This window comes from Musca domestica, unplaced genomic scaffold, assembly GCF_030504385.1.
Source record: "Musca domestica strain aabys unplaced genomic scaffold, Musca_domestica.polishedcontigs.V.1.1 10, whole genome shotgun sequence".
Classification (NCBI taxonomy): Eukaryota; Metazoa; Arthropoda; class Insecta; order Diptera; family Muscidae; genus Musca; species Musca domestica.
Window position 1 is genome coordinate 8917482 of NW_026712115.1, and position 27573 is coordinate 8945054.

At 36.8% G+C, this 27573-nt stretch overlaps 1 protein-coding gene across 8 annotated transcripts in view; it reads right to left on the reverse strand.

Annotated features, from left to right (window-relative positions):
• Positions 1 to 6785: 6785 nt before the first annotated feature.
• The window catches only part of LOC131803997 (mucin-2-like), a 97787-nt gene continuing 76999 nt past the window's right edge, over positions 6786 to 27573 (reverse strand). For 3 of the 8 annotated variants that reach the window (XM_059126112.1, XM_059126107.1, XM_059126102.1), the window contains exons 4-10: positions 14158 to 16875; positions 13933 to 14096; positions 8764 to 8883; positions 8035 to 8703; positions 7791 to 7966; positions 7587 to 7728; positions 6786 to 7520 (exon numbers count right to left, since the gene is read on the reverse strand). In XM_059126112.1, coding sequence (XP_058982095.1) covers positions 7317 to 7520; positions 7587 to 7728; positions 7791 to 7966; positions 8035 to 8703; positions 8764 to 8883; positions 13933 to 14096; positions 14158 to 16875 — 4193 coding nt within the window. In that variant the 3' untranslated portion in view covers positions 6786 to 7316. The remainder of the gene's footprint in view (positions 7521 to 7586; positions 7729 to 7790; positions 7967 to 8034; positions 8704 to 8763; positions 8884 to 13932; positions 14097 to 14157; positions 16876 to 27573) is intronic. The other 5 variants (XM_059126131.1, XM_059126128.1, XM_059126122.1 and 2 more) reach the window with 5 other exon arrangements.

The following is a 27573-nucleotide window of genomic DNA, read 5'->3' on the forward strand; positions in this document are numbered from 1 at the left end:
TATTAAAAAGCTGGTGAAGACGTAACACCTAAAGGGGTAAAAATGTTGCCAAACCTTGAGTTCTATATACATAAAAGTCGGAAGCAACAAAGTGTAAATATTGTCTCACAACTACATTTTCAAAATGATGCAAGTTTTCATCTGTGTCAATGTTGATGAAATAGAATGAATTTAATGACGTCTAAATAGATGCGCAATACAAATAAACAGATCTGGTTTGAAATAAACACAATGAAGGAAATATTTTTATTCTCAGTCTTAAGGTGACGAGACATAAGCAGCTTGGGATCTGACCACGATATTTGTAGTCCACGGACAGGTAAGTCGTGTCCTGCAGACAGACAGTCAGATCGACTGGAGCTCACGATAACTATCGAAAGGAGTATCAGGTTTGTTCCACCTATGCACATTGCAGTGTTTTTCTCAAACTTAAATGGAGCTCGAACTCGGGCCTATCAGTCCTATGGTACCGAAAATAGATAATATTGGTTCCTTGTGGTACCTCCCACACAAATGGGAAACATTGAAAATAATCATAATATTTTCTTAGATCTCGTCAACATTAGACCATGAGCGAGGGTGGCACACATAAGTCCATTGCTTCCGGTACCTATTCAACAAACGGTCAACATTTCAAAATATTCCTAATTTAAAAGAAAGTTGTGTTGGTTACTACGAACAACCCGATTTCAAGTATATTTTACATGTTAACCATATTTTCATACCAATTTCGGCAAATGTTGGTAATTCAGAAAGAAACCATCCTTGCGAAAACTGACCACGTTTTGTATAACTATCATATGATTTAAGCAATTTGCAGGGATTGGCCACTTTTTTTCATTTTTTGGCCCTTATTTGGCATCTTTGTTTCTAAAGGGATAGAAAACCTCTTAGCATACAATTTTCAATTATCGGAGTAGGGCCCAACTTGGTTTTGACCACATTCATTGTTAGAGAACCATCTCACAGATAATTGTCCACATAGGGATTTATTTAAGTATAGTCCCCACATTATATGTACACCCAAGTTCACTTTAGTAAGCAATGTGTGGTCAGAAAAGAACATTAAGTATTCTATTGAACTTGTTATCCTCAAAGGAATATTGGTTGGGAACTTAGATTTGGGATGTACGTCTATATGAAATAAACTCCGAAATGTCAAACTGGGGCTCATTCAGTCAGAAATTGTGGCAGAAACATGGAAAAATTACGAATATTAGAAAGAAATACACGACCAAATATTTGTTTAATCGTTATTGAATTATACCATGATTAAACATATGGACATTATGGGGTCTCCAACTCACAATTTAATTGACAAAACAATTAAGTCCCATCTTACGGCATTGAGTGTAAAAGAGTAATTATCTTTGACTATTCTTAAATCATTCTGCCCTCACTTATGAGGTGGACAAAACTAAATACCACGCAGCACTGTATTCTAGACATTGGAAATACAATTCCACATTACAGCTCATTTCAATTGAAAATGTCTCTAAGCTCTTTAAATACCAACAATTGAGTTGGGTTTTCACCTGAGGCTATTATAGATGTTCTAAATCATATAGATTTTTATATCCTACAACACTATGTATGTTTGTGTTGTGAAAGTAGATATGGATCTTCCTAGCTCGCCGAGCTGAGTCGATCTAGCTATGTATGTCCGTCCGTCCGTCCGTCTGTCCATGTTAATTTGTAATCACTCTACAGGTCGCAATTGTCCGATCTTCACGAAATTTAAAATGGAGGTGGGGTTAGGGTCAGAATAGAAGCCTATTTCTTTTGGAGATGATCGCCAAATGTTTAGGGGTTGAAATGGACCAAATACTGAAAAAATATCGGATTTTGCAGTAACTATACAGGTCGCAATTATAGACCAATCGACGCGGAATTTCGTATGTAGGTAGAGTTTAGGGCGGGGAAGAAGCCTACCAATTAGGGTGGTCAGCGGATAATATTTAGCGGGTAAAATAGACCATATCTTTTGTGTTGAAAAAATTCAACATTTTTCATTAAACCGCGAATATTTTAAATCCCGGCGAAATTACGAAGCCATGATAAGGTTACTTCTGACCTGTACATTGATGTTAACATCCAACAAATCGGATATATAGCGAAATATGTGCTATGTATATGTCTATCAAAGAAGATATGCTTCAAGGATCTCTTATATGTCGAGAACGGCTAAACTGACTTCGACAGTTCTCATTAATTCAGAATGGCCTCTTGGCAGGAAAGAAAAAACGTCTAAAAAAATCGCATAAAAATATCTCTCTAAAGATGAAAATATTGATTTTGTAAAATTTTCTCATATTTTTTCAATTTTGTCATATTTTTGGCATATTTTCATTTTGAATTAAATATTTGGTAAAATTTCTACAGCTAACAAAACTAAGTAGTTGAGATATTAGGATATCATATACAGATCGCATTTATGGCCCGATCCATGGTAGAATTAAAAGGTAACCCTTTCAGGCCAGCTGGTATCAATTTGATATGTCAAAAAATTGTTGTAATTTGAATTCGCCTTCTTACACATAAGAAAATTGTTGCATGATTTCAAACTTTAACAATTCTATTGATAGAAAATCGAGATTTTAAGTTTTTATAGAGTATGAGGGAAAATGTGTATATTCAACATATGGTAGGCATAGGTAATATGGAGATCTAAAATTCGTGGATATTTGAAATAAGTGAAACAGGGAATCAATTTCATATAGGAAATAAACCGATACATGGAATTTCATCATCTTATTTGTACGGATTTTTAACTATGTTATACACTATAGGGCTTCAACAGTGAAAGGTGAATGATTCCAAAGCATATTGGATTTGTTTGGGGAACAAAATATTGGCAATTTTTGGGGTGTGATTAAATATTGAGATAATTTTTTTTATTTCAAATTGTTCGAATGTATTAAAGTTATCTAGGCTTAAAAGACTTCCTGTCTGCTGTACATTTCATAGCTGAGCAAATAATAAGCCTGGACTCACAGTAGACTCAGCCCCCTGTATCTTCTGCAATCTTTGATCCAAATCTTAAGTAAGCCTGAGGAGTAAATATACCCTAAAGTACCTTTTAGGTAGCATGCCACTACAGCGAGAAAGCTGACGATGTAGCAAAAGAAAAAAGGGTACACCCCAGAACCACCACAAAACCTAATTTTAAAGCATCAAAAATATATTTTCTTGTAAAGAACATTATCGCTGTTGAATATGAAATCAACGTTGCCAACGTTACCAAGACTGCATGCTGTGTAAGGATGATGAAGAGATAACAACGATTGGACATCTATTATCGCAAATGTCCTTCGTTGGCGCGCAATCACTCCATTTCCAGTCTCTGTGATTTTCAAATATGTTGTACTGAACGTGCTACAATCAAACCAAGATGCAGCGGCTTCAGCATTACTTTCAATCGATGATGGAAGTTTTGAATATTTGCTTTTGTAATAGAAAAAACAACAATTTTGAAAATTTTTAATTCAATATTTTGATTGGAAAAATAATTGTCCCCAAATTTTGTACTTCAAATCAATTCGCCCTGACTACGACTTTGACATATCAAGTTTCCAAAAAAGTTGATTTGTTGTAATTTTCGCCTATGTTGCTACCTGGTATTTCTACCATGGCCCGATCCTTACGAAATTTTGCATGGGTATAAGATGAGGGTCAGAATAGAAGCCTACTTTCTTTTGGAGATGATCGCAATACGGACATTGCAAAAGCCAAGCAGTTTTAGATGGCCATCCAAAAATATTCAATGTGTGAAATAGTTTGCCAACTTTTGTAGACAAAATACGGAAATGTCTATTCTAGAGACTTTTTGGAGAATTCACAAATACAGGAAAGACGCACTTCTGACTATTTCGTTAACGCTGATTTCGTGGAAATCATATATATATAGTCAAATGTCTGTATCTCATATAGATGCGTTTCAGTCAAAAACCAATAATAGATGCTAATCTTTTGCCACTTCTGAGAAATATTGGTTCCAGATCTAGGAAGACCATTTACGTGCAACATCTACCAATAAGTTGGAAATGAGCAAATTAGTTTAAGTTGCTATTATTCGAAAATTAGAGAACGAAACCTGATGGTTTTCTTTTATTATTTGTCACAATATCTTGTGGAATTCTTTCGAGTATCTCGCCTATATAAACTGTATCGTTTATTATAGTGTTGTAGGGTATTCAACGGTCGGCTGTAGCCTTTGCTTACTTGTTAACAATCAAATTGAAGACTATGGCTGAAAAATAAGATTAGGCTATTCAAAATATCTAAAACCGACGATAGGTGAACATCTATTATAATTTTTCCACGAATTTTTATCTATATTTAGAAACTGCTATGGAGTCATTACTTATAATAAAAAATTGTGCCGCTTACATAAGTCAGATCTGTGACTTATTATGCTTTAAAACATAAGCATTAAAGACTAAAAGTACGGAGCGGCATCGCGGACCGGGACAGAAAGTCAAAAATATTTAAAAAAATGTTGTTAAACCCATAAAATTAAAAAAAAAAAAAAATGTGACAAAATGATCAAAATACGGAATATCGGGAGGTACGGTTATATGAGATATAACCGGATGAGATAAAAAACTGCAACAAAGTCAAACGCCATCACTTTTACATTTTTTCAAAAATGTCGGAAATAGCATCAAATTTTAGAACAAGTTTAGATTTGTTCGAATTGGTCACCATGCCAAAGGTGCCAATGTTGATATGCGGTATTTTGGCCCATTCCCGGCGAAGCGCTTGCCTTTGTATTTTTTAGTGCAAACCTTGCTTACCATTGGCCATTGTGCACTGGAAATGAAGCGAGGAACCTCATTTTATAACCATTCTTGGGTGGCGCGTGCTGAGAGCGATGGTGCTGAGTCCTGTTGTAATGCCCAAGGTCTGCTGCCAAAATGTTTGCGTGCCCAAGGCTTTAATACACCCCCCATAATATTTTCGCTAAAATATTCGGCATTTATTCTGATGCCATGTCGATTAATATGAGCGGAGAGCGACCATCAGCTGTTATGGCGGCCCACATCATCACCATAGCCAGCGCTTGAGTTCTGGTGACCAACCGAAGGTGCACATTTTTAGCTGACCTCTTTGACAAGTAAACACGATCATTTTGTTTGTTTACAAACTGCTGGACAACGAATGTTTTCTCATCGGAGAAAACCAAATTTGGCAGTTCACCACTTTCGTCCAAGCGAAGCAACTCTTTAGCTCTTTTGAGTCTATTTTCTGTCAGTTGCGGTGTAAGTTCTTGCACTTTTTGGAATTTCAATGGCTTTACCCCGAGCACATTTTTCAATATTTGCCGAATGGAATATTGCGATATGTTCAGCTCACGAGCCATTTTTCGGCCACTGTGACGCGTGTTTTGATCAAGTCGTTTCTTTACTTTTCAAACCATTTCTGCTGATGTTGCTGTTTTCTTCCACTTCCTTGACGTCGGGCTACCCTACATACCTGTATCACTGTAACGAGCGATGGTACGAGACACAAAATATTTCTTGACAATTAAATGCTGGAGTGCTGTAACGATAGCCTCTTATGGTTTTCTAGGCAAATATAATGAAATAACGCTTGAATTCCGTCACCAATAACTTTTTTTCTGGAAAATTTTCACCAGAATGCTTTTGCACGCTTGTAAACAATATAATGAACTGTCACTGGAATAATTTTAACAGCTGACGGACGAGTGGCTTAGAAATGACAGCAGTCTGAAATTGGTTGCAGTTTTTTCATCTCACCCTATATATCTATCTACTCCTTCTGGTACCTCCCCCACAAAGGGATCAAATTTTTAATAATAAAACGCACAAAAATATCGGCCTATCACTTGTGTTACCTCCCCAACAAACGATCACAATTTTAAATACTTAAATCCCTCAAAACTACGAAACAAATCAGCGATTCCATTCAAACCTGGTATATCTTAATATTTCTCTCAACAAGAGATCTGATGTGAATGAATTTTTCTGCTTACTTCCTCTGATACTTCCTCCCCCACAAATTTTGATTTACAATTATTCGTGTTAGAATGGAAATTGAATGTTCGATTTTCTCTACATTTTGCAGGTCCCAATATTTTTCAGTGGTATTATATGAAGTGAAACGCTGCGATCCACTATGTCTGGCACCTCACGCACATTTCATCATTCTCTAAAAATTATCACATATGTTTATATCAGACATATATCAGAATGGAGTTGTATAATATTGGCCAATTCCTTCGGAACCTTCGCCATAAAGGCTCAACATGATGGATAATAAATACTGATGCCAAAATATGTTCAAATAAATGTACAATACAACCGCCGGCGAAAAGCGACTGGTACTTTTTAACTTGTTGTAATTGTATTAAACATTTATTTTTTTATTTTTTAATCTTTTTACATATTTTATTCCAGCTGCCACTGCCTCCTGTGGCCTTGATACCTAGACACTTTCGCTTCCCTCATTTGGGCTTTTGCATCTCCACCACTAGTACTACATTTCTATTAAATTCCTGCGACTTTTTTGATGCATCCAGTCTAAAATGAGATTGAAATGAGACCGGGTATGTGACTGCTGCTAAATTCGGATGATTTTGTTTTTTACCAAAAGAAAACAATTTTTAGATGACAATTTTCACAAAAAGTCAAATCAAATAATTTTCAACCTACTTGTAATGCCGAACGTAGTTAATTTACGTTACCTTGTATTGGGCCATTCCACCATTTAATTTAACAATTAAATGAGAGTTAATATTGAACTTAAAATGTAAAAAACTAAACTTTGTTTATATTTAAATTTTATTTAATTCATATATTTACATCAAAACTAAAATTGTAAACCTAAACATTATGATTAGTACAGTTTATATAGTAATAGATAATTCGTTTTAATTCTACATACAGAATTTGTTTTAAATTTTAATTTATAATAAATATTTCATTTTAAATATATATAGAGTTAGAATAATAATAATTTAAAATAAATATTTCAATCGCACAAACACATACATAGCTGCTATAGATGTATAAAGAATAATAATATTTACAATATTACTTAAAAGACTAGTTCTAGGGTAGTGTGAATTACAACAAACTGACAGATAAAGTACTATATATAAATTACACGTGTATATTTCACATAAACTACAGTTATAAGTTTAAACATTTCTTTACATATGTATATATGTGTGTATGTATATGTAAATCTTTTTTTTATTCTTAATTTCTAATACTATTTCCGATTATGACTTAAAAATATTATTGCCCAATTTTTGTGTTTGTTTTTTTTTCTTTTTCAACTGCATTTCCCATTCACTTCATGTAGTAACTACTGGGCGCTCGACCCGAGGTGTAGGTACTCATCGGTATCCCCTGTGGACCGGGTATGTGACTGCTGCCCACGTGTGAGTGTGTTGTGGATTGATTCTGTGAGCCATATAAACGATCGACACTAGTACTGCCGATGCCATTGGCTGATGGCTCATAATCGACATCATAGTAAATTCCAGATTGATTCTAAACAATGATATAAGAGGAAAATTTTGAAGTGTAAATTGGTTACAATTGCTTGAGAATATTTACCGCTATACTGCCATTACTCCGCGATTTTGGACGTGGCACCTGAAAGTTCCTTCCCAACAAGTCCGTACGATCTTCTTCCTCACTTGAGCTAGAATTATCCAGGGTTCGCATACCATTCGAACGTGAACTGAGTCCCAGTCTTCTGGAAAAAAATCAATGTTAACAAATAGTGTTCCCCAGTTGTAGTTTGTGTAAAATACGCACTCATACCGTGGCAAGGGAACCGGTGGTGCCAAAGTGTTGGTCTGTTGGTGATGCATTTGCTGGTGCATGGTACTTTGCATAGACATACCACCCAGGGTACCCATTCCCAGAGTCTGTAAATTAGGATAGGCAAACATGGCCGAAGAGGGTCGTGTTGGTCCACCAATTGGTTCAGCCTGTTTGAAAAGAGAGAAGAAATTGAATCTTATTAGAATCTACTTCAATCCTCAATGTTGCATCTTACTCCATAATGATTGGTCTGGGCCATAACATCGGCAATTTGGGCCCAACGCATGCGATCCTCCAGAGTAACTTGATAACCCGGTTGCGGTAGTGCTGCCGACTTCAGTGGTGCCGTATTCATGTAACCAAACACCGGTGATCCAATTGCATTCTTTTGTTCTCTCTGCCATCTGCGGGACCACATTATCAAACACACCAGAGTCAAGACGATTATGATAACGGCCAAGACCGAAGCACCAATGGCCACACCCAATACCTCGCCATCAATCTCACATTGGCCACCATAGTGGCTGCCATCACAGGTACATATTTGGTTGCCTTCTTCATTATAGCTACAAACTCCGCGACTGTTGCAATATGTTTCGGGGCATGTCTGACATTCACGACCTGATCTGTGCGGTTGATCGGACCACATATCTTTGGTACCTTCGGGACATGTACAACGGTAGCTGCCCCAGGTATTCGTGCAGGTGGCAGTTGGATGACAATCGTTTAGATCCCTGGCCTGGCATTCATCCAAATCACGCAGCGGAGATATGGCACCCTCGGGAGAACTAACAAACAGTACCGAATTACCAATATTATTGTTACGGCGATGCAGTACACCCAATAAATGTTTCTGAACATCACTGCGTAAATTGGGCCTTAAGGTTTCAACACTTTCATCCAACTAAAGCGAAAATAGAAAAGTCGTAACAAAGTCGAAAGGTATATCACAAGCTGAACTCACCTTAATTGTTAGATTTACAAACACCCCACTGCCACCAAGATTGGGATCTCGATATATATTATTCACCTTAGCCTCCATAAATTCATCCGAATATGGGGTCATGGACATGGCGGAATCAATCTGAAAATATAGCAATAATTGGTAATCATTTCGGTCAGATGAATCACATTTACATCAGAGTACATATATGCCATGGAATTGACAACTTAAATGCAAACGTACTATAAGAAGAGTTGTGCCAATCTTTTTCGATCGAACGAATTAGTTCCTTAGCTAATTTCGTGGACTCCGGTCCGGTTGGTATGAAAACTCTGCGTATAAGTAATAGGAAATATATAAAATCACTCATACGTTTAGGAACTGTAGGCATATTCTCTAACTTTTTAACAACTTTATCCATTGTAAATTTTTCAAAAATTCATTTGATTTTGATACCATAACAAAAGAAATGTTAACAACTTTTTAATCGATAAATGCTACAGAATAGGCCATATGGTGTACTGAAATATGAACCATATTGGCACAACTCTAACTATAAGTGTGGTTAGGAAGAGCCGTCGAATTTTCGGACATAATTCAAAAAAAGTTTAATTTCAAAGTAATGTATAGAATTATCGATGGATTTTGAAAACCGATATTTGGGATTTGTTTCTGTTGTTGTTGAACTATCGGGATATTATTCTACGATAACGCAGAGACCAAAGAGTTAAAATCGAAAAATAATATAGGTTTCTTATGTAAGTGACTTTTCACATAACAAAATAACCACTTTTCGCTTGTTATTCTTCCACCTTCATTAGAATATGGAACTCCAGTTCTACAGCTCCAATTCTTCTGGTATATCACCAACAAAGGGACAACCTTTTTCATAAAATCATACATTATTTAGTCTGAAACTTTTAAACTTCTGTTTTTTAGACTAACACGCTGTATCCCTTTCCTCTCTTTGGATGTTGGCTCATGCAACCCAAGCCTTTTAAGCAAAATATTTGGCAGCCACGTGAGTAAAACTTTAAAACTTTACTAAAAACTGAATTATTCCTTAAAAATTCAAAGCAAGAAAACTTACTTTCTTAATTTGGAATTGCTGGAAGAGTGGGAGTTCTATACAGAATTTATTTTGTGTTTGTTTTTGTGTGTGACCACTCCCGAGTCAATCTTATTTTAAATGAGAGTTTGAACCGAGTCGCTCAAAATAGAGTAAGATTTTGCTCTTAAAGTGAAATTGACTGGTTTGGCAAGTGTGACTTAAACTAAAAGAGTGTACGGTGCTAGAGTAGAATCTGCTCGTTTGCACCCACTCTAGTACAAGAAAAAAAAGAGTTAGTTCTTTTTTTCTACTCTCAGATGTCCTTCAACTCGACTTCATGCTTGTTTCACTCTTTACTTGAATCCGATCGAGTTTATCGGAGGCCTGGGGCCTATACGAACGTTTAGACCTCTACAGTCAATTATCTGCCAGGGAAGGTGGTGCATATTACGAACCCAAAATACCATGATTAAGACTAGTAATGGAAGGTCAAAAGTCTGGTGGCCCACTTTACAAATACACTACACAATTAAGCATATTTAGGTTACACCACTACGCATATTTAGGAGTAGAGCTACCCGTAATAAATAAACGTTTATATTGGGACTTTATGTGAAGCATATGTCCTACTATGAGTCAATTTTCCCGGAGGCATTTGTACCTCTCGACTTTGAGACAGTTGTTGCAAAATAGTGAGGCTTAATCCCATAATTGTTGTTTTAAATAAATAAATGCGACTTGTACATTGTTTACAAAAATACCTGGACAAACGGATGCACGGAAAAATATAAATCGACTCAGAATGTGATTCTATGCAGATCATCAGAAGGAACTATTAGTGTATCTCGCTTCCTTTTCTGTGTTACAACCAATGAACAAATACATATTACCCTGATAACAGTTTGATGTAGGATATAATAATTCTGTTAAAAATGTAGTTAAAATCAGTAAATTACCTAATATTACGTAATATATGGCTATACGAAGACGTGCATTTGTACTGGTGATTTTCTGTCATAGGACGTAGTATCTATTGCGGGCTTCAAATGACAACTTTAGATAATTATCTTCCAGCGGATAAAGTACTCACAAGAAACTCCTTGTGTGGAATTTCAGACAATTCCATTAGAAAATGTGGCTAAAATCATCAAAATAGCGAACATCGGGGGGTACCGTTACATGGGTGCTATACGATATCGTTAACCTATATAGAGAATTCTCTCTCGGGGGGTAAAGTGCTTACAAAGAACTCCTTGTGTAGAATTTCAGACAATTCCGTTGAAAAATGTATCTAAAATCATAAAAATACCGAATATCGCGGGGTGCCGTTATATGGGGGCTATACGATATCGTGGACCTATATAGACAATTCTCTTTCGGGGGGTAAATTACACAGAAGGGACTTCTTGTGTGTAATTTCAGACAATTCCATTAGAAAATGTGGCTAAAATAATCAAAATGCCGAATATCGGGGGGTACCGTTATATGGGGGCTATATAATATCGTGGACCGATAAAGCCCATCTTCGAACTTTACCTGCCTGCAGACAAAAGACAGATTTGTGCAAAATTTTAGCTTCCTATCTTAAGTCGTTTTGACTGTAGCGTGGTTACAACAGACAGACGGAAATGGCTAAATCGTCTTAGAAACGCTGATCTAGAATATATATACTTTGTTGGGTCTAAAATGATTATTTCGATGAATTACAAACGGAATGACGAAATATGCCCTCCATACTATGTATGGTGGAGGGTATAAAAAAACTTCATCTTATGTTATGTTTTTACCCAAAGTTAAAAATATGTTTGACTTTAGAGCCTTTTTTGTATATTACTTATTGGTTCTTTTAAATAGTCAATTATTTTTAGTATTAAGTACTACTTAGTACAAAACATAAACAAATTTCCATCATTACCGGGCAACAGAAGTACTCCCTCTGTTGAATTTTAAAATGCTGTTTTGAATTTGAAATTCATTGAAAATTAAAGTATCAAATTTCAGAATTTTATCTATAACTCATTGTAAAATGAAATAAATGTAACATCATTTCAAATTAGCATTCCCACCTCTGCATTTTCTGTAATTTACCTTGTCAAATATAAAAAAAAGTTCCCATCTATGATTTTGTGGATTTATGAATATAGATTTTGACAATAAGATGTTGTCAAATGCATACATTTAAAAAAATTGTAAACACATGATTACATGACTTTACCTTCTTAGTTCTACCATGCTATAACCGCACAATTTTATGTACTATTACCATCTACATATGAAATTCTAATAGTATAGAATTTATCGAAAAATATAAAGTTTTTAATACTTTTTGGTGCCGTTTTAAGTTTGAATTTTCCATTATCTGGTGTTTAGTATCAATAGTGATGTACATGCAAAATTCAAAGATTCTTTGCCTTACATATTGAATTTATGTCAAACAAACACATGTATGTATTACTTTTTAGTATAATTAACATTCAGATACGGTATAAAGCGGCCATAAGGTCCAGGTGAAGGATGATGGGGTAAATAAAATTATTATAGGTAAAAACTACAGATTCAATGGATAACATTGTATCGGGTCGAATACCTGTAGCTGCCTCATGTGAAACATTAATTCATAATAGGGACTCATGGATCGACGGATTATTATCACAAATGCCTACTGGAAACTGTTGTTACGCAGGAGAGCGGGATTGGGACGTTTTTTTAATTGCCTTATACCGTAACCTCTTTTCGCGTGCCCGATCATAATACGATCCTTCAAGCAGAGGTTCGGGTGACTGCAAAGTGTCTAAACTGGCTTAATGTCGGGCGGGGCCGACTTTGTGATAGCCTACACCACTTTGCATATTTAGTAGAGTTTCACATAACAATTAAAAATTTTTGTGGGATAACTAAATTATACAAGCTATGATTATAATTATAATTTAAGTTCAAAGGACTAAATTTGCCGAAGAATTTGTATCTTTTCAATTGGGGCTTGTATTGCCCATTTGGTGCACAGTTAACCTGAAATCGGATAAAGATAATGTGGACCAATACACGCCACGCGAAATAGTTGAAATTTACATTCAACAGAAGAAGTCAATTGTGAAAACTTAACGTGTTTTTAAAACATTAAAAAATGTGAGAAGTGCGCCTTCTAAGAACACCATTAAGCGTTTATACGAAAAATTTTCGACTGGTAAGGCTCTTTCTAATCCGAAGAGGCCATATAAAAGTCGACCAAGGCGATCGGCCGAGAATATCGCTGCCGTACGATCCAGTGTTGAGAGGTCCCCAAGAACATCCTAAGAACGCCGTTCTCAGATTATTCGCATTGATTTGCATTTGTTCCCGTACTAAATTCAATTGACGCAAAGAAAATCCACTGGGTCACGTCTAGAGATGAAGACATGGGCAAAAACGCCCACATATCTCTACGGAACAAAGTAGACTTAGGGAAGACCACATAAATCTTACAGGAAGACCCCAATGTGTTAAAAACGAAGAACTTTTTCTTTAACCTTTAGTCTAGAGCGTAAAACAGGCATGGCTTAAGGGTATGTCCACCAGGAAATGCGGCGATTTTTTCGCCCCTCTTTTCAACCTAACCAAACTTGGTACAATTTAGCCTGAAACTCGAAAATCTCGCCATGTTGAAAAATTCTATCTCTGACAAGTTCTTTTGGGCTCATCTTTCACAGTTTTTTATGTCTAGACTAGGCTACCAGACCATTGAGGGATTAATGTAATTTACATTTGTTCAAATAAATTAATTTTTATTTTGGAAATCGCAGCCCAATAGCTTTTTTCGGCTGACTTTTAATTTTTGCGTGCTTCATTATTTATTTTTTTTTGTTAGGGACAAATTGTTCTGATTTGAAAAATCAGCTGTTTGATTGAAGTTTTCGCAGGGAATCCATCTGCTTACATTTCAGAATAAATCTCCCTTATTCTCTCAGAAAGAAGCTGCTGGAAAATTCGTGCAGGAAAAGTAACCAGACAAACCTACTATTAGTGTTTTGATGTACAGTTATCTTATGTTTCAATAATATAAAATCTATCGTTGGAAGAACTCAGTTTCATTTTAGACAACATTTTCCAAGTTTTACAAAAAAATATACGAAAATATTTAAACACCATAAAATTATACTTACAGCTCGAACAGACTCAAAACTTAACTGCCCATACGGTTCACTGGTGCGATCGGCCAATTTATTATCCCAAACGATGCGGTGCTCATAGATTCGATCTACTCTCATGCCGATGTAGAATGTTATTACCCTGCGACAGGGCTCGCGATGCTTGCGACGTGAATAACCTAAAAACAAAACAACAAACTGTCACTTTATTTCCACGCATACAATACTTTCGCAACATACCTGGTCGACAATGACAACTGGATACACCATTTTCCGTTTTGCAATATTCATGTTGGGCCTGGTCACAAGTCGTGTCATCGCCCACAATACACGTGTCGATGCGCACCGGCGGCTGTGTGGTTCGTGGCCTGTAGTGGGGACGAGTTGTGCCCACATTTGTTGTTGTGGGCAACGATTGTTGTTGTGGCTTCACATGCTGCGGTTTATTCGTATGTATGTCAACAATTTCGGTCTCGGCCACTCCATAGCCAGCACTGGGGGTATTCTTCTGGGTTACGGGAGTATTACCACCACTACCACTGCTGACACTACTTCCATTTGGATTTGGCTTTGACGTAGATGACGACGACGATGATGATGGGGGAGCTGCGAGCGGTCCAAGTGGAGAACTGGGCAGTTGTGGTATAGCTGTGGCTGGAGATGGCTGCTGTACACTGGTCGGCGGATCTGTGGGATCACCAAAAAGATTGATGTAAGTTCGTTTACCATCTATGGAAACAAAACCATCTTCACCTGAAGCCGAAACAATGATGTCAGCACCGGCACCACCAACACCCGAGTCGTAGGTGCCGAACGGTTTAATGTTGATGGTCTGTTGTGAACCACCCTGAGACCCAGGGCCCTGAATGGCAGACAAGGTGACATCGAATATTTCACCATAGCCCGGCGGAAGTTGGTGCCTGGTCGGCTGAATATTCAGCGGCTGAACCGGATTGTGTGGGAGTTGGGGTTGTGGTGGCCTCTGGGGTCGAGGCCGGCCACCTGGTTGGAATTCAGGATCGTCCAAAACTATGCCAGGTCGAGGATGGTAATGGGCTGGCACCGGAGGTGTTGGAGTTGTTACTTGATTTTGGTTATTGGAGGTGGGTATAGTTTCGGTTGTGGTGGTTGTTGAGGTTGAAGAGGTTGTAGAAGAGGTGGAAGTAGTAGTGGTAGTAGTTGAGGTGGTAGTGGTAGTTGTTATGGGTACAGAGGTTATTGGTGTAGGAACTATGGTTGTTTTTAAATCGAAATTTGAAGTTAGACTAATGGACGTTTTGTCCAGCTGTTGTTCTTCTGTCGATACCGGTTTGGTTGTTATGGCAGAACTCTTGATTTTTGATGATGATGAGGATGGTATTGCTGACACAGAGGAAGAAGGTGACGATGAGCTAGGGGAGGAGGACGACGTTTTCAGTTTATGATGTTTTGCGCCGACTGATTCGAGTTCCGGTGTCTTGCTGGCTGTCATGAAAATCACCTCATCCCCCGAATTCTCCGTTGTGTCCATGGGCATGGGTAGATATTGGGAGGTTTTTTGCACCACAGGCAGTGGCTCAACCGAGCTGCTATGAATATGATCCGCATTGTTGTTATGTTTCTTCTTGTCGTTATTTTTATGTTTGCTTGGTTTCTTTTTCGCCGGGGGATTTTCTCCATCTTTTTTGGATTGTGAAGTTGGATGTGTAGCCACAGGCACTGGGGCTGGTGTGGAGGTTGTGGACGAGGGACTGGGAATTGGAGGCTTATATTCATGAATGGCGTCTCTGTTGGCGGAGATAATATCTGTGTCGTTATCGGATACCTCAATATATTGGGTATTCAGGTCTTCGTTTGAAAACTCCGAGTCATATGAGGTATCTGTAGGCGTGGGGCCCTCAATGGCATCGTTGTTTTCCGAATCAACAGTAGGTACCCCAGCCGTCCCGGTAGACTGAGTACTGGGAATACCACTGGCGGTCAACTCCTCCCCCTCGTCTTCTTCCTGTGGAGGTTGTATTTGGGCTGGTGGCAACGGTTTATATTGAGGTATGGGACGACGCCCGCCAATCGACGTGGTAATTGGAGGCCTGGGCTTATTGCGATGCCATGGTGGTCGATTACTTACAAAACCGGGACGCACTGGCACAATTTGTTCTGGTATGGGCACACCCGTTATAAAGGGCCTCTCCGGTCGATCAAATGGATAGGGTGGCGGTCTCATTGAAGATGTTCCCTGTGTTTTGTGGCCATTATCATAGTCTATGGGCAGAGGTTGGACATCAGAAATCCGAGGAGGGCCACGATTATTGATGCGACTGGCTGTGGGCCGACGCACACCTTGAGTATTGGCATGCACATTCACGTTACCGTTCAACAGCTTGACAATGCCCGTGATAATGTCTTGGATATCGGGATTGGGATTTTGACGAGGATTATGCGGCGATACGGTAGCAGTAGCTGCTGTCAATGTCGCAGAACTGGTGTTGGTCGACGCTTTTTGGGACCCCGACATAGGTTGTCGAAGGTCCCCATTCACTAAAAAAGAACCGGTAGTGCTGGCAGCTGTTGGTGTGGCGACTTTCACCGATTTTCCACTTCGCTCGCCATTCTTGGTCGACTCCATTTTCGGGCTTTCCTGTTCCATTGAACTTGTCGGTTTTATGTTATACTGAAAATAACGGCCAGCGACAGCTTCCTTTTCCGATTCGATGGGAAATTGGACATTATTTTGACCCGAAATGGGATATTTTTCGTTGACGATTGGCAAAGCGGAACGTTGGATACGCGTATGGCTGCGGGTCTCGTTGTCGCCAAACATTTTTGTTGACGTGACCATAGCTTGAGTTTGGGAGATATCATTCATGCTGGTCGAGAGGACTTGGTCGGAAGAGGTGGTTGTTAACAGTGGCTGTATGTTCACTAAACCCAGATGATCTGAGGATTTTGGAGATATTTGAGAAATTTCATGGTGACAATCTGCAAGAGACAAAGAAGAAGAAAAATAAAATGATGGCAATGATGAGTTTGGTTTTCCACAGAGTAAATAAACGTATATATATATGTGTGTGTGAGTGAACAATAGTCTTTCCAACGCAAAACTTGTTTTTGTTTCCAAACTGTATTTTCACTAATTAACTGGCGAAAAAAAAACATTTAACTTCATTATTTCGAAATAACAATATAATTACACTTAATTTTTATGTTGCTGGAAAAGAGTTTGCGTGTGTGTGCGTGCTTTTTAACGAGAGTGAGAGGAGTGGACACTATTTTGCAAAGTAAACAAATGAAAACACCAACATTATTCAATTAATTTAAGGATTTTTTTAATTAATAATTTAATTTAATTTTGTTTTCAAACTCCGTTTAGTGACAGTTTGGTTGGTGGTGGCAATAGTTTACCCAATCAGTCAATTCATTCTCTATGCTGACAAATCAACGTGATTGGTCCCCTTTAGACAATTTTTTTAGATTGCTTTGCAGTGGTAGGCGTAACAGGCACTAACAGAATTTTGGAAGATTAATAAAAAAAATTAATGCGACATAAAAAAATAGAGGGCAATGAAACCAGGTTGGTTAAAAGAGAGCAAGAAATAGAAACCCTGCACCACAAGATCGCTATATTCGTCGCATAGCCTATAAAGTATAAGCAAAGTATATCACACATATAGGCACATTCTGTATAAGAAATCAGTAAGGAAAGGTCAAAAGTCGGGCGGGACCGACTATATGATACCCTACACCACTATGCGTATTTAGTAGAGCTCCCGTAGCAAAAAAGTTTATATTGGGAATTTAAGTGAAGTGCGTGATATGATTTAGATAAGGATTATATTAAAAATATTTATTGGAGCAATAGATAAACCGGATCGAGTTTCACCGAATGGAAAAATTCAGTGGAATATGAATATATGGTGAGCAATAACCGTAAAATCGGATGAAGATGTATATCGAGGCTATATAAAAATCTGAACCGATCTCGATAAAATTTGGTAGAGGTATATTCAAGCAGTATCTGATGCCCGGTTTCAAATATCATTGTTTAGGTCTATTGTCTGTTCATGTATTTTATTATCCGATTGAGATGAAATTTTCCAAACAATATTTGTTTGGCAAAAGGACGAACCCTATTGAAATTGGTGTGAATCGGTTCAAATTTAGCTATAGCTCCCATATGTATATTGAACCGATTTCAAGTTATTTGTGCACCAAATAGCCAATATCAGTAAAAAATGAACTGAATTTTGGCACATCAAACCATTTGTTGAAAATCGGCTCAGATATAGCTATAGCTCCCATATATATGTTTCATCCGATTTTGGGCTTTAAGTTCCTCACATGCGTAAAATGCACTCCACAACAATGATATTTTATAATGGACTTTAGATACAGCTCGAGAATAACTCTACCAAATTTTATCAAGATCGGTTCAGATCATGTAAAATCAGCCCAAATTGGGCTGAAATCATATTCACTTTTCGGAATTTCAATGGTTTTACCTCGAGCTTATTTTTCAATATTTGCCGAATGGAATATTGCGTTATGTTTAGCTCACGAGCCATATTTCGGCCACTGCGACGCGGGTTTCGATGAAGTCTCTTCTTTACTTTTCGTTAATGTTGCTGTTTTCTTCCGTCCACTTCATTGACGTCGGGCTACGCTACCAGTATCACGGTAACGAGCGATGTTACGAGACACAAAATATTTATTCACATTTAAATCCTGGGGTGCTCTAACGATAGGCACATGAAACGTATTCAAATAATGTTCATATTTGGTATGATCTACTTCACATTAATTCCCAATTTTTATTAATATACTCGCCTGTCTGTCCGATGAAATCAATATAAATTGCCCTTATTTCGATACCTTAAGAAATATGCCAACGTTTCCTGAAACTTTATATATTTCACTTTACTAGAATCCCATCACAGATCAAAAGTGCAGTAAGTATCCTATTTAGTTCAAACCTCGCCTTTCGTAATATTTATATGACACCTAAGGCCGGTAATAAAATAATAAATATGCTTTAGTTCTACCGGTGCATTACCTACAAAAGAACAGAATATCAAACAATCATAACTATCGTACAATGAGGGATGAGTCACCTTTCCCATAATTGATAGATCATGGACCGACTTTATGATACCCTGCATGTTTAGTAAGGCTACCCGTTACAAATAAACGTTTACATTGGCAATTTATGTGAAACAATAGGATTTATTTTTTGAATATGAAGTAGGGAAAATTTACCAAATTTGTAATACTTGGTTCTAAGCTGAATTCGGTCGTATGTGCTAAAATCCTCTCCATTTGGGCTGATGTCAACCATTTGAGGCACAATAAAAATGAAATCGGATAAAATTTTGGATATACCAAATCTGAACCGATCTTGATAAATTGTGGCAGACGTCTTTCTGAGCTGTATTTGATATTTATTTTCCGAAAAACGTTGTTATGGCTGTGGGGGAATAAAATAACAAAATGGACAGTATATATGGGAGCTAAAGCTATATCTTCTATCCTATCTTCTTCCAATTACTATTATGGGTATTATAATTACTTTTCGGGAAAATGTACAAAAAAAAACGAACATAATCCCCAGATAGTAGCGGACATAATCCCCATAATAATGGGGATTATATCCATTAAATTAAACTCCATTATGGGTCAGGTATTTTTAACCTGATACGGCAAATTGAATTTTTCGTGGGGGAAATATCCCGTAACCCAGTTTGAAAGTTTATGGAAATACCTATCCAACAAGTGGTCATATAATTAAACCGATTTCGGAGCAATACAAGAAAATGGATATTTTTGTACCGGAACTTTTTTAAAAACCTACACTCTTGCCTTTCCAAAATGGTGCCGAATGTGCTGAAATCTCTTGTGGCTCCGAATATGTTAGTGATAAAAATCATGAAATTGAGATTTTTCTCCACTTATATGTATCTAACCTTTATATTTTTTATTTTTCCTCAGAGGTATGTCCACACCGGCTATCCCATCCACAGTTTTACCAAATTTTATAACATTTGTAAATAGCCATTCTTTAATACGGACTACTTTTTCTGGTAAAATTGTAAAAAAACTCAAATTTCACAAAACATAGAAGACGGTGCGTGAATCGATCCAACATTCCTTCCTTTGGATCATCTCTCTCTCAAAATCGCGGGACAAGGGAAGACACTTCCGAGTTAATAGAGAGTTTCTGGCAACCATATGGGAGGATATTAATTTATCGGACCGAGAGATTAATTCTACGGATAACGATTGGCACCAGTTAGGGTTAAATTCGGTCTAAGGATCGTAAAATTTGTTAGATCGCGATGAGAGCTCTCCACCTCAAACATCAACTACATAACAAAGAATGACGTAGAAATCTGAAACTAAAATTTTTGTAGAGACTTTAGTATGAGTTATCTTCAGGTACTGAAGCATTGACAGAACTAATTTATGCATTAAAAACCGATTTCGCAGTTATTTTGCCGTACTTTTCTGGGTGAATGACTTTGCCTGCGGTCATGCTTTTGAGTGAGTTCTAAGAGGATATGAACCAACTTTTGAGAAAGTATACTTTTTGATTTCTTTTTGTACATCCTTGAAAAAGTCTGTTTTAATATCCGACAAAAATAAACATGTTTACATTTATTTTCTTTGACAATTTACAATTACCTGCTGGACATAAAATTGCATTTCTCTGAACATTGCGATTATTAAATAAACGACATCCTCCGTACAATTTAATAGTTTATTGTTGTCATTTGCATAAATTAGCCTTGGACAATGTCACCATGCTGAGAAGACATGCATAATTACAAAATTTCCTTTCATTTTCACTTTCAATTTGATGTGCGTTTGATGAAAAATAAAAATTGTTGGCTAGGCCATGTAGGCTTGGACAATGTTGACGTAAATGATCCAGGCCGTTGAGTTTTCTTCTTTCTTTGTCATTCACTTTACTGGAAAACTAACGAATTTTTTCCTTTGTTTGGTCACATTAATGTACCCCACTTACATACATACACCTATGTGTGTGTGTGTGATTGCAAATGAAAATGAAATTATTTTCATTTTTTTAAATTGATTATTTTTTAGTGACAAATGCCGAAACACGATATTCGTAATACTGGTAAATTATCAATAAGTAAAAGTGGTCTAACCACAACCAAACACAGACAGACATAGCAGAGCAGACAGCCTCCAGCCAGTCAGCACCACCTTCCTTTGAGTACTGCAATAAACTTGCATGTTGGTCCAGCCACCATTGGATTGGCGGCAACCACACCGGTCGACCATATTGGAGAAATGCATGGTTATGGCCTCCCGTCGTAAATTGATATTTTTTGTCAACTTTCAATGTCGATCGAATGGTTTTGAAAACACAATAGGCTTTGCGCACGCGCTCTTTTCTTAACATGCACGATTAATTGGATTTCAATGTGAATGTGTGTGTGTGTGTGTATTTTCAGCATTTCTTGTTATTTTGGAAGATATAAGTCGGTGGGTTAATTACATGTAAATTGTTACAATTTCCAATTTTGAAAAATGTGTAGCCGAAAGCAGTTTTAATTGGAATACAAAACAATTTGGAAAATTGCCGAAGATAGGCACATAAACGATAACATATAAATATGTTTAAATATTTTCTTAAAGAGTGCTTTTGAAAGATATCGAAATTAAATGGCTTCTTAAAATAAACTAAGTTTAGATATATTTTCAGACGAAATGCTTTATAATGAAATGCTATATAATCTATGGGAGATTTTCTATAGACCGCATGTACAGTTGGGGAATGTAATACGTTTTGGAAAGTCTTCTATGGAAAATTCTGTTGAAATATCTTCTATAGGCTTTTTAACAATATTTTTTGTGTAATATTAAATCTTTTACGAATTTTTTATAGGTCTTCTGTATGCAAAAGCCTTTTGAGGGGACTTTTCGAGAAGTTTCCATGGCAAGTTTTTTGGGAGGGAGTATCCAATTTGATTCTATCTTGGCACGTGGTTATAATATTACAAAAAAGAAAAAATATTTGCTAATCTAGATAGGTCAGACTCTAACTTGATTTTTATTGACCAATCTTTCCTGCGCCTTTCTCATAAAATGTGTACTGCTGACATTTTATGAGAAAGGCGAGGAAAAAAATTGTATAAAATTACCGCTAAAATGAAAATCTTAACTTGGGGGCTATACGAAGACGTGGTGCTGGATAAGTGATTTTTTTGTCTTAGATGGTAGTAACGATTCCTAACTTCAAATACGAAACTCGAAACAATTCCGATGACGGGTAGCTTAGAAATGACAGCAGTCTGAAATTGGTTGCAGTTTCTTCATCTCACCTTGTATATTTGTAACCAACATACAGGTCGCATTTTTTGTTCGACTTTGATGAAATTTTGCATAGATAATTTCTTTGGCCCAAGAACGAAGGCTATTGAAATTGGTACTGATTATTACCAATTATTGCCAGATTTAGATATAGCTCTTATAAACACATATTCGCCCGATTTCAGATTTATTGTGCATCAAATGCGCAATACATGCAAATATTTGATCAATTTTAGCACGAACAATCAAATTTAGTCTAAAAGTAGGTATGTTGCAATTCGCGAAAATCGGGACTGATATAGCTATAGCTCCTATATATGTGTTTCATCCGATTTCATATTGAAGTCCTCCATATCCCTCATATTTACTTCATTACAATGATATTCCGTAAAAGATATCAGATATAGCCGAGAAATATACTTGATTTCTTTTTACGAAATCGATTCAGATTTAGGTGTATCTTCCATATACAGGGTGAGATAAAAAACTGCAACAAAGTCAAACACCATAATTTTTACTTTTTTTTATTTTTATTGAATGAAAACCAAAAATGTCTGAAATATTTTAGAATATGTTTAGATTTGTTCGAATTGGTCACCTTTGGCACGAACTATGGCCTTTAAACGGCCAATGAAACCGTCACATACTGCCCGAATGTTGCTCTGCGGTATTTTGGCCCATTCCCGGCGAAGCGCTTGCTTGAGGTGATCGACACTTTGGTATTTTTTAGTGCCAACCTTGCTTTCCAAAATACTCCAGACGCAATAGTCCAAAAAATTGGTATACGGAGATTTTGGTGACCATTGTGCGCTGGAAATGAAACGAGGAACATAATTTGGCAAACATTCTTGGGTGGCGCGTGCTGAGTGCGATGGTGCTAAGTTCGTGGCCAGCGGCCAAAATGTTTGCGTGCCTAAGGCTTTAATACACCCTCCAGAATATTTTCGCGATAATATTTTCGATTAATACGAGCGGAGAGCGACCATCGTCTGTTATGGCGGCCCACACCATCACCATTACCGGCACTTGAGTTCTGGTGGCTAACCGAAGGTGCACATTTTCAGCTGACCTCTTTGGCAAGTAAACACGATCATTTTGTTTGTTTACAAGTTGCTGCACAAGGAATGTTTTCTCATCGGAAAAAAACAAATTCGGATTTCAATGGCTTTACCCCGAGCTCATTTTTCAATATTTGCCGTATGGAAAATTGCGATATGTTCAGCTCACGAGCCATTTTTCGGCCACTGCGATGCGGGTTTCGATCAAGTCACTTTTTTACTTTTCGAACCATTTCTGCTGATCTTCCGGTAACGATGGTACGAGACACAAAAGATTTATTCACATTTGAATGCTGGAGTGCTCTAACGATAGTCAATTGTGGTTTCACAATTCACGCTTGAATTCCATCACGAATAACTTTTTTTCTGGACGAATTCTCACCAAAATGGTCTTGTACGCTTGTTAAGAATATAATGAGCTGTCACTGGAATAATTTTAACAGTTGTCGGACGAGTGGCTTAGAAATGACAGCAGTCTGAAGTTGGTTGCACTTTTCTCATTTCACCCTGTTTATTTTCATTTTATTTTATGTTTATTGCTCGCCAAATGTGTAATATTAGGGATGAGTATTAGCAGAGACAACCGAATTTAGCCTAGAATCAAGTGTGTCAGAATTGGTGAATAATGGTTAAAATTTTACTGTAGCTGCCATATATTTGTTTCATCCAAGTTTATATCTAAACACCCCAAATCCATATTATACACTTCATAACATTGATTTACTGTAGAATATGTCATGTACATCCTAAAAATACATTTGCCAAGTTTAGACGAGATCGGTTCAAATTTGGATATATCTAACATGTTAATAATACATTACATTACATCATATTTTCTAGGACTTCCCGGCAAACTCTCGTGGCTTTTAAAGATTTTTTGGTAAAATAACTGATGCCAACAAACCGGACATTTTTAAAGGAAGTGAAAATGAGTCTTATGAGCATATTTTGTCTTCTGCCGACGACAAGACTATGGGTACATCAGTTTTATTATTTCACTTGCAACAATCCGAAATATTTGGTATTCTGAATATTCCAGTTGCATTTTTAATCAAATAGGTTTAATTTTGAGTATTTGGGGTTCCCAAAATATATACAGGTTTATTAAATGATTACTAAATAAATACATTTTGAGTTTCTAAGGGCTACAAACTTGTATATAAAGTTCTGCTAATGATGGATAGCCGGATTTAACGTCACCTTTTCACGTTTTAAATAAGCCCCGTACTTCAATCCACCTCATCGGAAAAAAGAGCCAGATTAATACAATCTTCCTAATGTGATTATTATTTTTAGTTTTGCTTGAAATGACATAAAATACAGTTTATCTTGATTTTATTTCCATTTTCTTTTCGTTGAAAATCTTTAATTCCATTCGCTAAGATAATAAGCCAACAATAAATAACAAACCTACGCAGAGCGTAAACACCAGCCACTAAAATAACTAACATTGACAAAAAAGATCCCAAAATGCGTGACTTTGTTTTGATATCATTGCAGGCCACAAAATGCTGGAATGGCTTTAAGTTTTACTTTCTATTTCGTTTCGATCTGCCTTTTGAAATGGAAAACGACGACAAGCCAACACAACGACAAACAGACAAAAACCAACAAACAAACGTAATGCCATTTGCGGTGGTGGCGACGTTTTGTATATTCATTTATGTGTATCACTTCCTTTAGGGAACATGCATGACACGATAACAGTCTTAAAGACCTTACGATTTTTTTTTAAGTGGTGTCTACATATTTCTGAATAAAATCACATGAAAAATTCAATATAGCACCAGAGAGGATGTGAGCCAGTAGAAGGAGTCATCATTTCAAAGGGCCCAAAGCCTGTTAGGCCCATTAAGCTTTGTGATGACACATGTACTTACTCCAGTCTATGTAGAGCAATTCAATTTCCGTATTTCTACCATAATTTCTAGGGCTTTTAAAACTTCCCAGCAATAAAATATTCCAGATCCTGCTTCGGATACCTATCTTGGCGGAGATTTTCATTTTCATTGCATTTCCAAAATCACCTCCCTATCTAAACGCTTCAAACTCATAGTTATCCGAATAGAAAAAGTCATAATTCCAGTTCTAAAAACAACCCATTACTTCAGTACCTTTTAATACTCTACGTACATTTCTAGTACGAACTTCCAAAATATTCTTGATAGACATAATTTTGTTCATCATAGACAAGCCTACGTACTACCAAAAGTAGGGCAGTGCCGAATTTATGCTGCCCAGCACCATCATGAATATTTAGAATATTAAGAGTTTTAGTATTAATTTCTCATTAAAACTTTAGAGTGGTTTAATCTGTTAAAACCGAACTATAAAAGCTATATCTTAATCGATTTCCATTAAACTTGAGGTAAATTTATGTGGTATGTGACCCCAAGAATCAAATATCATTGCTATGGAGTGCATAGATGAAACTACTTAATTGGGCAAATGTAGCATCCTTGATGCGATACACTAATTTAAAGGGAAATATGTGTGGGAGATATATCCATATCTGAACCAATCTCGACAAAACATGGAAAGTATATATTTTTAGGATGTACCCAATATCTTGTACCGGAAATTCTTTTTATGGAATGTATAATACGGATTTGGGTGATATAAAATCGGATGTAACATATATATTGTAGCTATAGTTAAATCTTAACCGATTTTCTCCAAATTTGACATACTTAAAGCTATATCTGGTAGTCTCTGCCAAAATTCCTCCCTAATGTTACACAGTTGGCAAATGGGAGCCATATCCAATATGGGAGCTACATTCAAATCTAAACCGATTTCGTCAAAAATTGTCAAGGGAATTTTTAGGTTGTATTTGATATATTGTACCGAATATCATTGTTATAGAGTGAATATTACGGATTATTATTACTTTAATATTAAATCAGATGAAACATGTATATGAAAGCTAACCTGATGTTCACCAAATTTAAGATAACTTATAGGCTACTTGCTAAAATTTATCAATTTTGGCATATATTATGCATTTATATTATGAATACGGGAGAATATATATGGGAGCTATCTAAATCTGGACCGATTATCACAAATTTCAATAGCTTTCGACCTTGTTCCAAACAAATAATGTATGCAAAATTTCATCACAATTGAACACATCGAATGCGTTTCTATGAAGATAATCAAAAGTAACAATGGGTCAATCTCATTTCCTTTGTACCGCAGTGTGGAGTCGGGTATACATTTTCAAAGATCTAGCGTCTCTCAATCACTGAATATTAAAAGTACAATAATTAATACCTTTTTGAACTTTACGGACCCTTTGAGGACAAACTGCAAGTTTCAAAAGCAAAATCTAGCTTCAGCCGTCTTGTCTGGACAACGAATCAGTCACTCTTAAAATACACGTTTTCAAATTAAAGCAACAAAATGGCTGTAAGTCGTGAAGTAAAACAGATACAACAAGTAAGAAAGCAGTAAGTTCAGCCGGGCCGAACTCTGAATACCCCGCACCATTTGGGACGAAATGGGAAATTTAAAAAAATTAAAGTCCATTTAACATTCTCTAAAAATCGTAAAAATACCGATAGGTGAAGGTGGTGAAGGAACGTTATTGTGGATCTATATAGACATTTCTATTCCAGGGGGTAAAGTACTCACAAAAATCTCCTTGTGTGGAATTTCAGACAATTCCATTAAAATACGTGGCTAAAATCATCAAAATACCGAAAGTAGTGAAGTACCGTTATATGGTGGCTATACGATATCGTGGACCTATATAAATAATTCTCTTCCAGGCGGTAAAGTACTCACAAAGAACTCCTTGTGTAGAATTTCATAGAATTCCATTGCAAAAATTGTCTAAAATCATCAAAATACCAAAAAAAGGGGGGGGGGAGAGGATGTTAGGTGTCTACCGTGGGGGCTATACGATATCGTGGACGTATATATAATTCTCTTCCAGGCGGTAAAGTACCCAGAAAGAACTCTTTGTGTAGAATTTTAGACAAGTACATTGAAAGATGTGGCTAAAATCATCAAAATACCGAATATCGGGGTGTACCCTTGTATGGGGGTTATACGATATCGAGGACCTATATAAATAATTCTATTCCAGAGGGTAAAGTACTCAGAACGAAATCCTTTTGTGGATTTTCACACAATTACATTTGAAAAGGTGGCTAAAATAATCAAAATACTGAATATGGGGGGGTACAGTTGTATGGGGGCTATACGATATCGTGGACCGATATAGCCCATCTTCAAACTTGACCTGCCTGCAGACAAAAGACTGATCTGTGCAACATTTTAG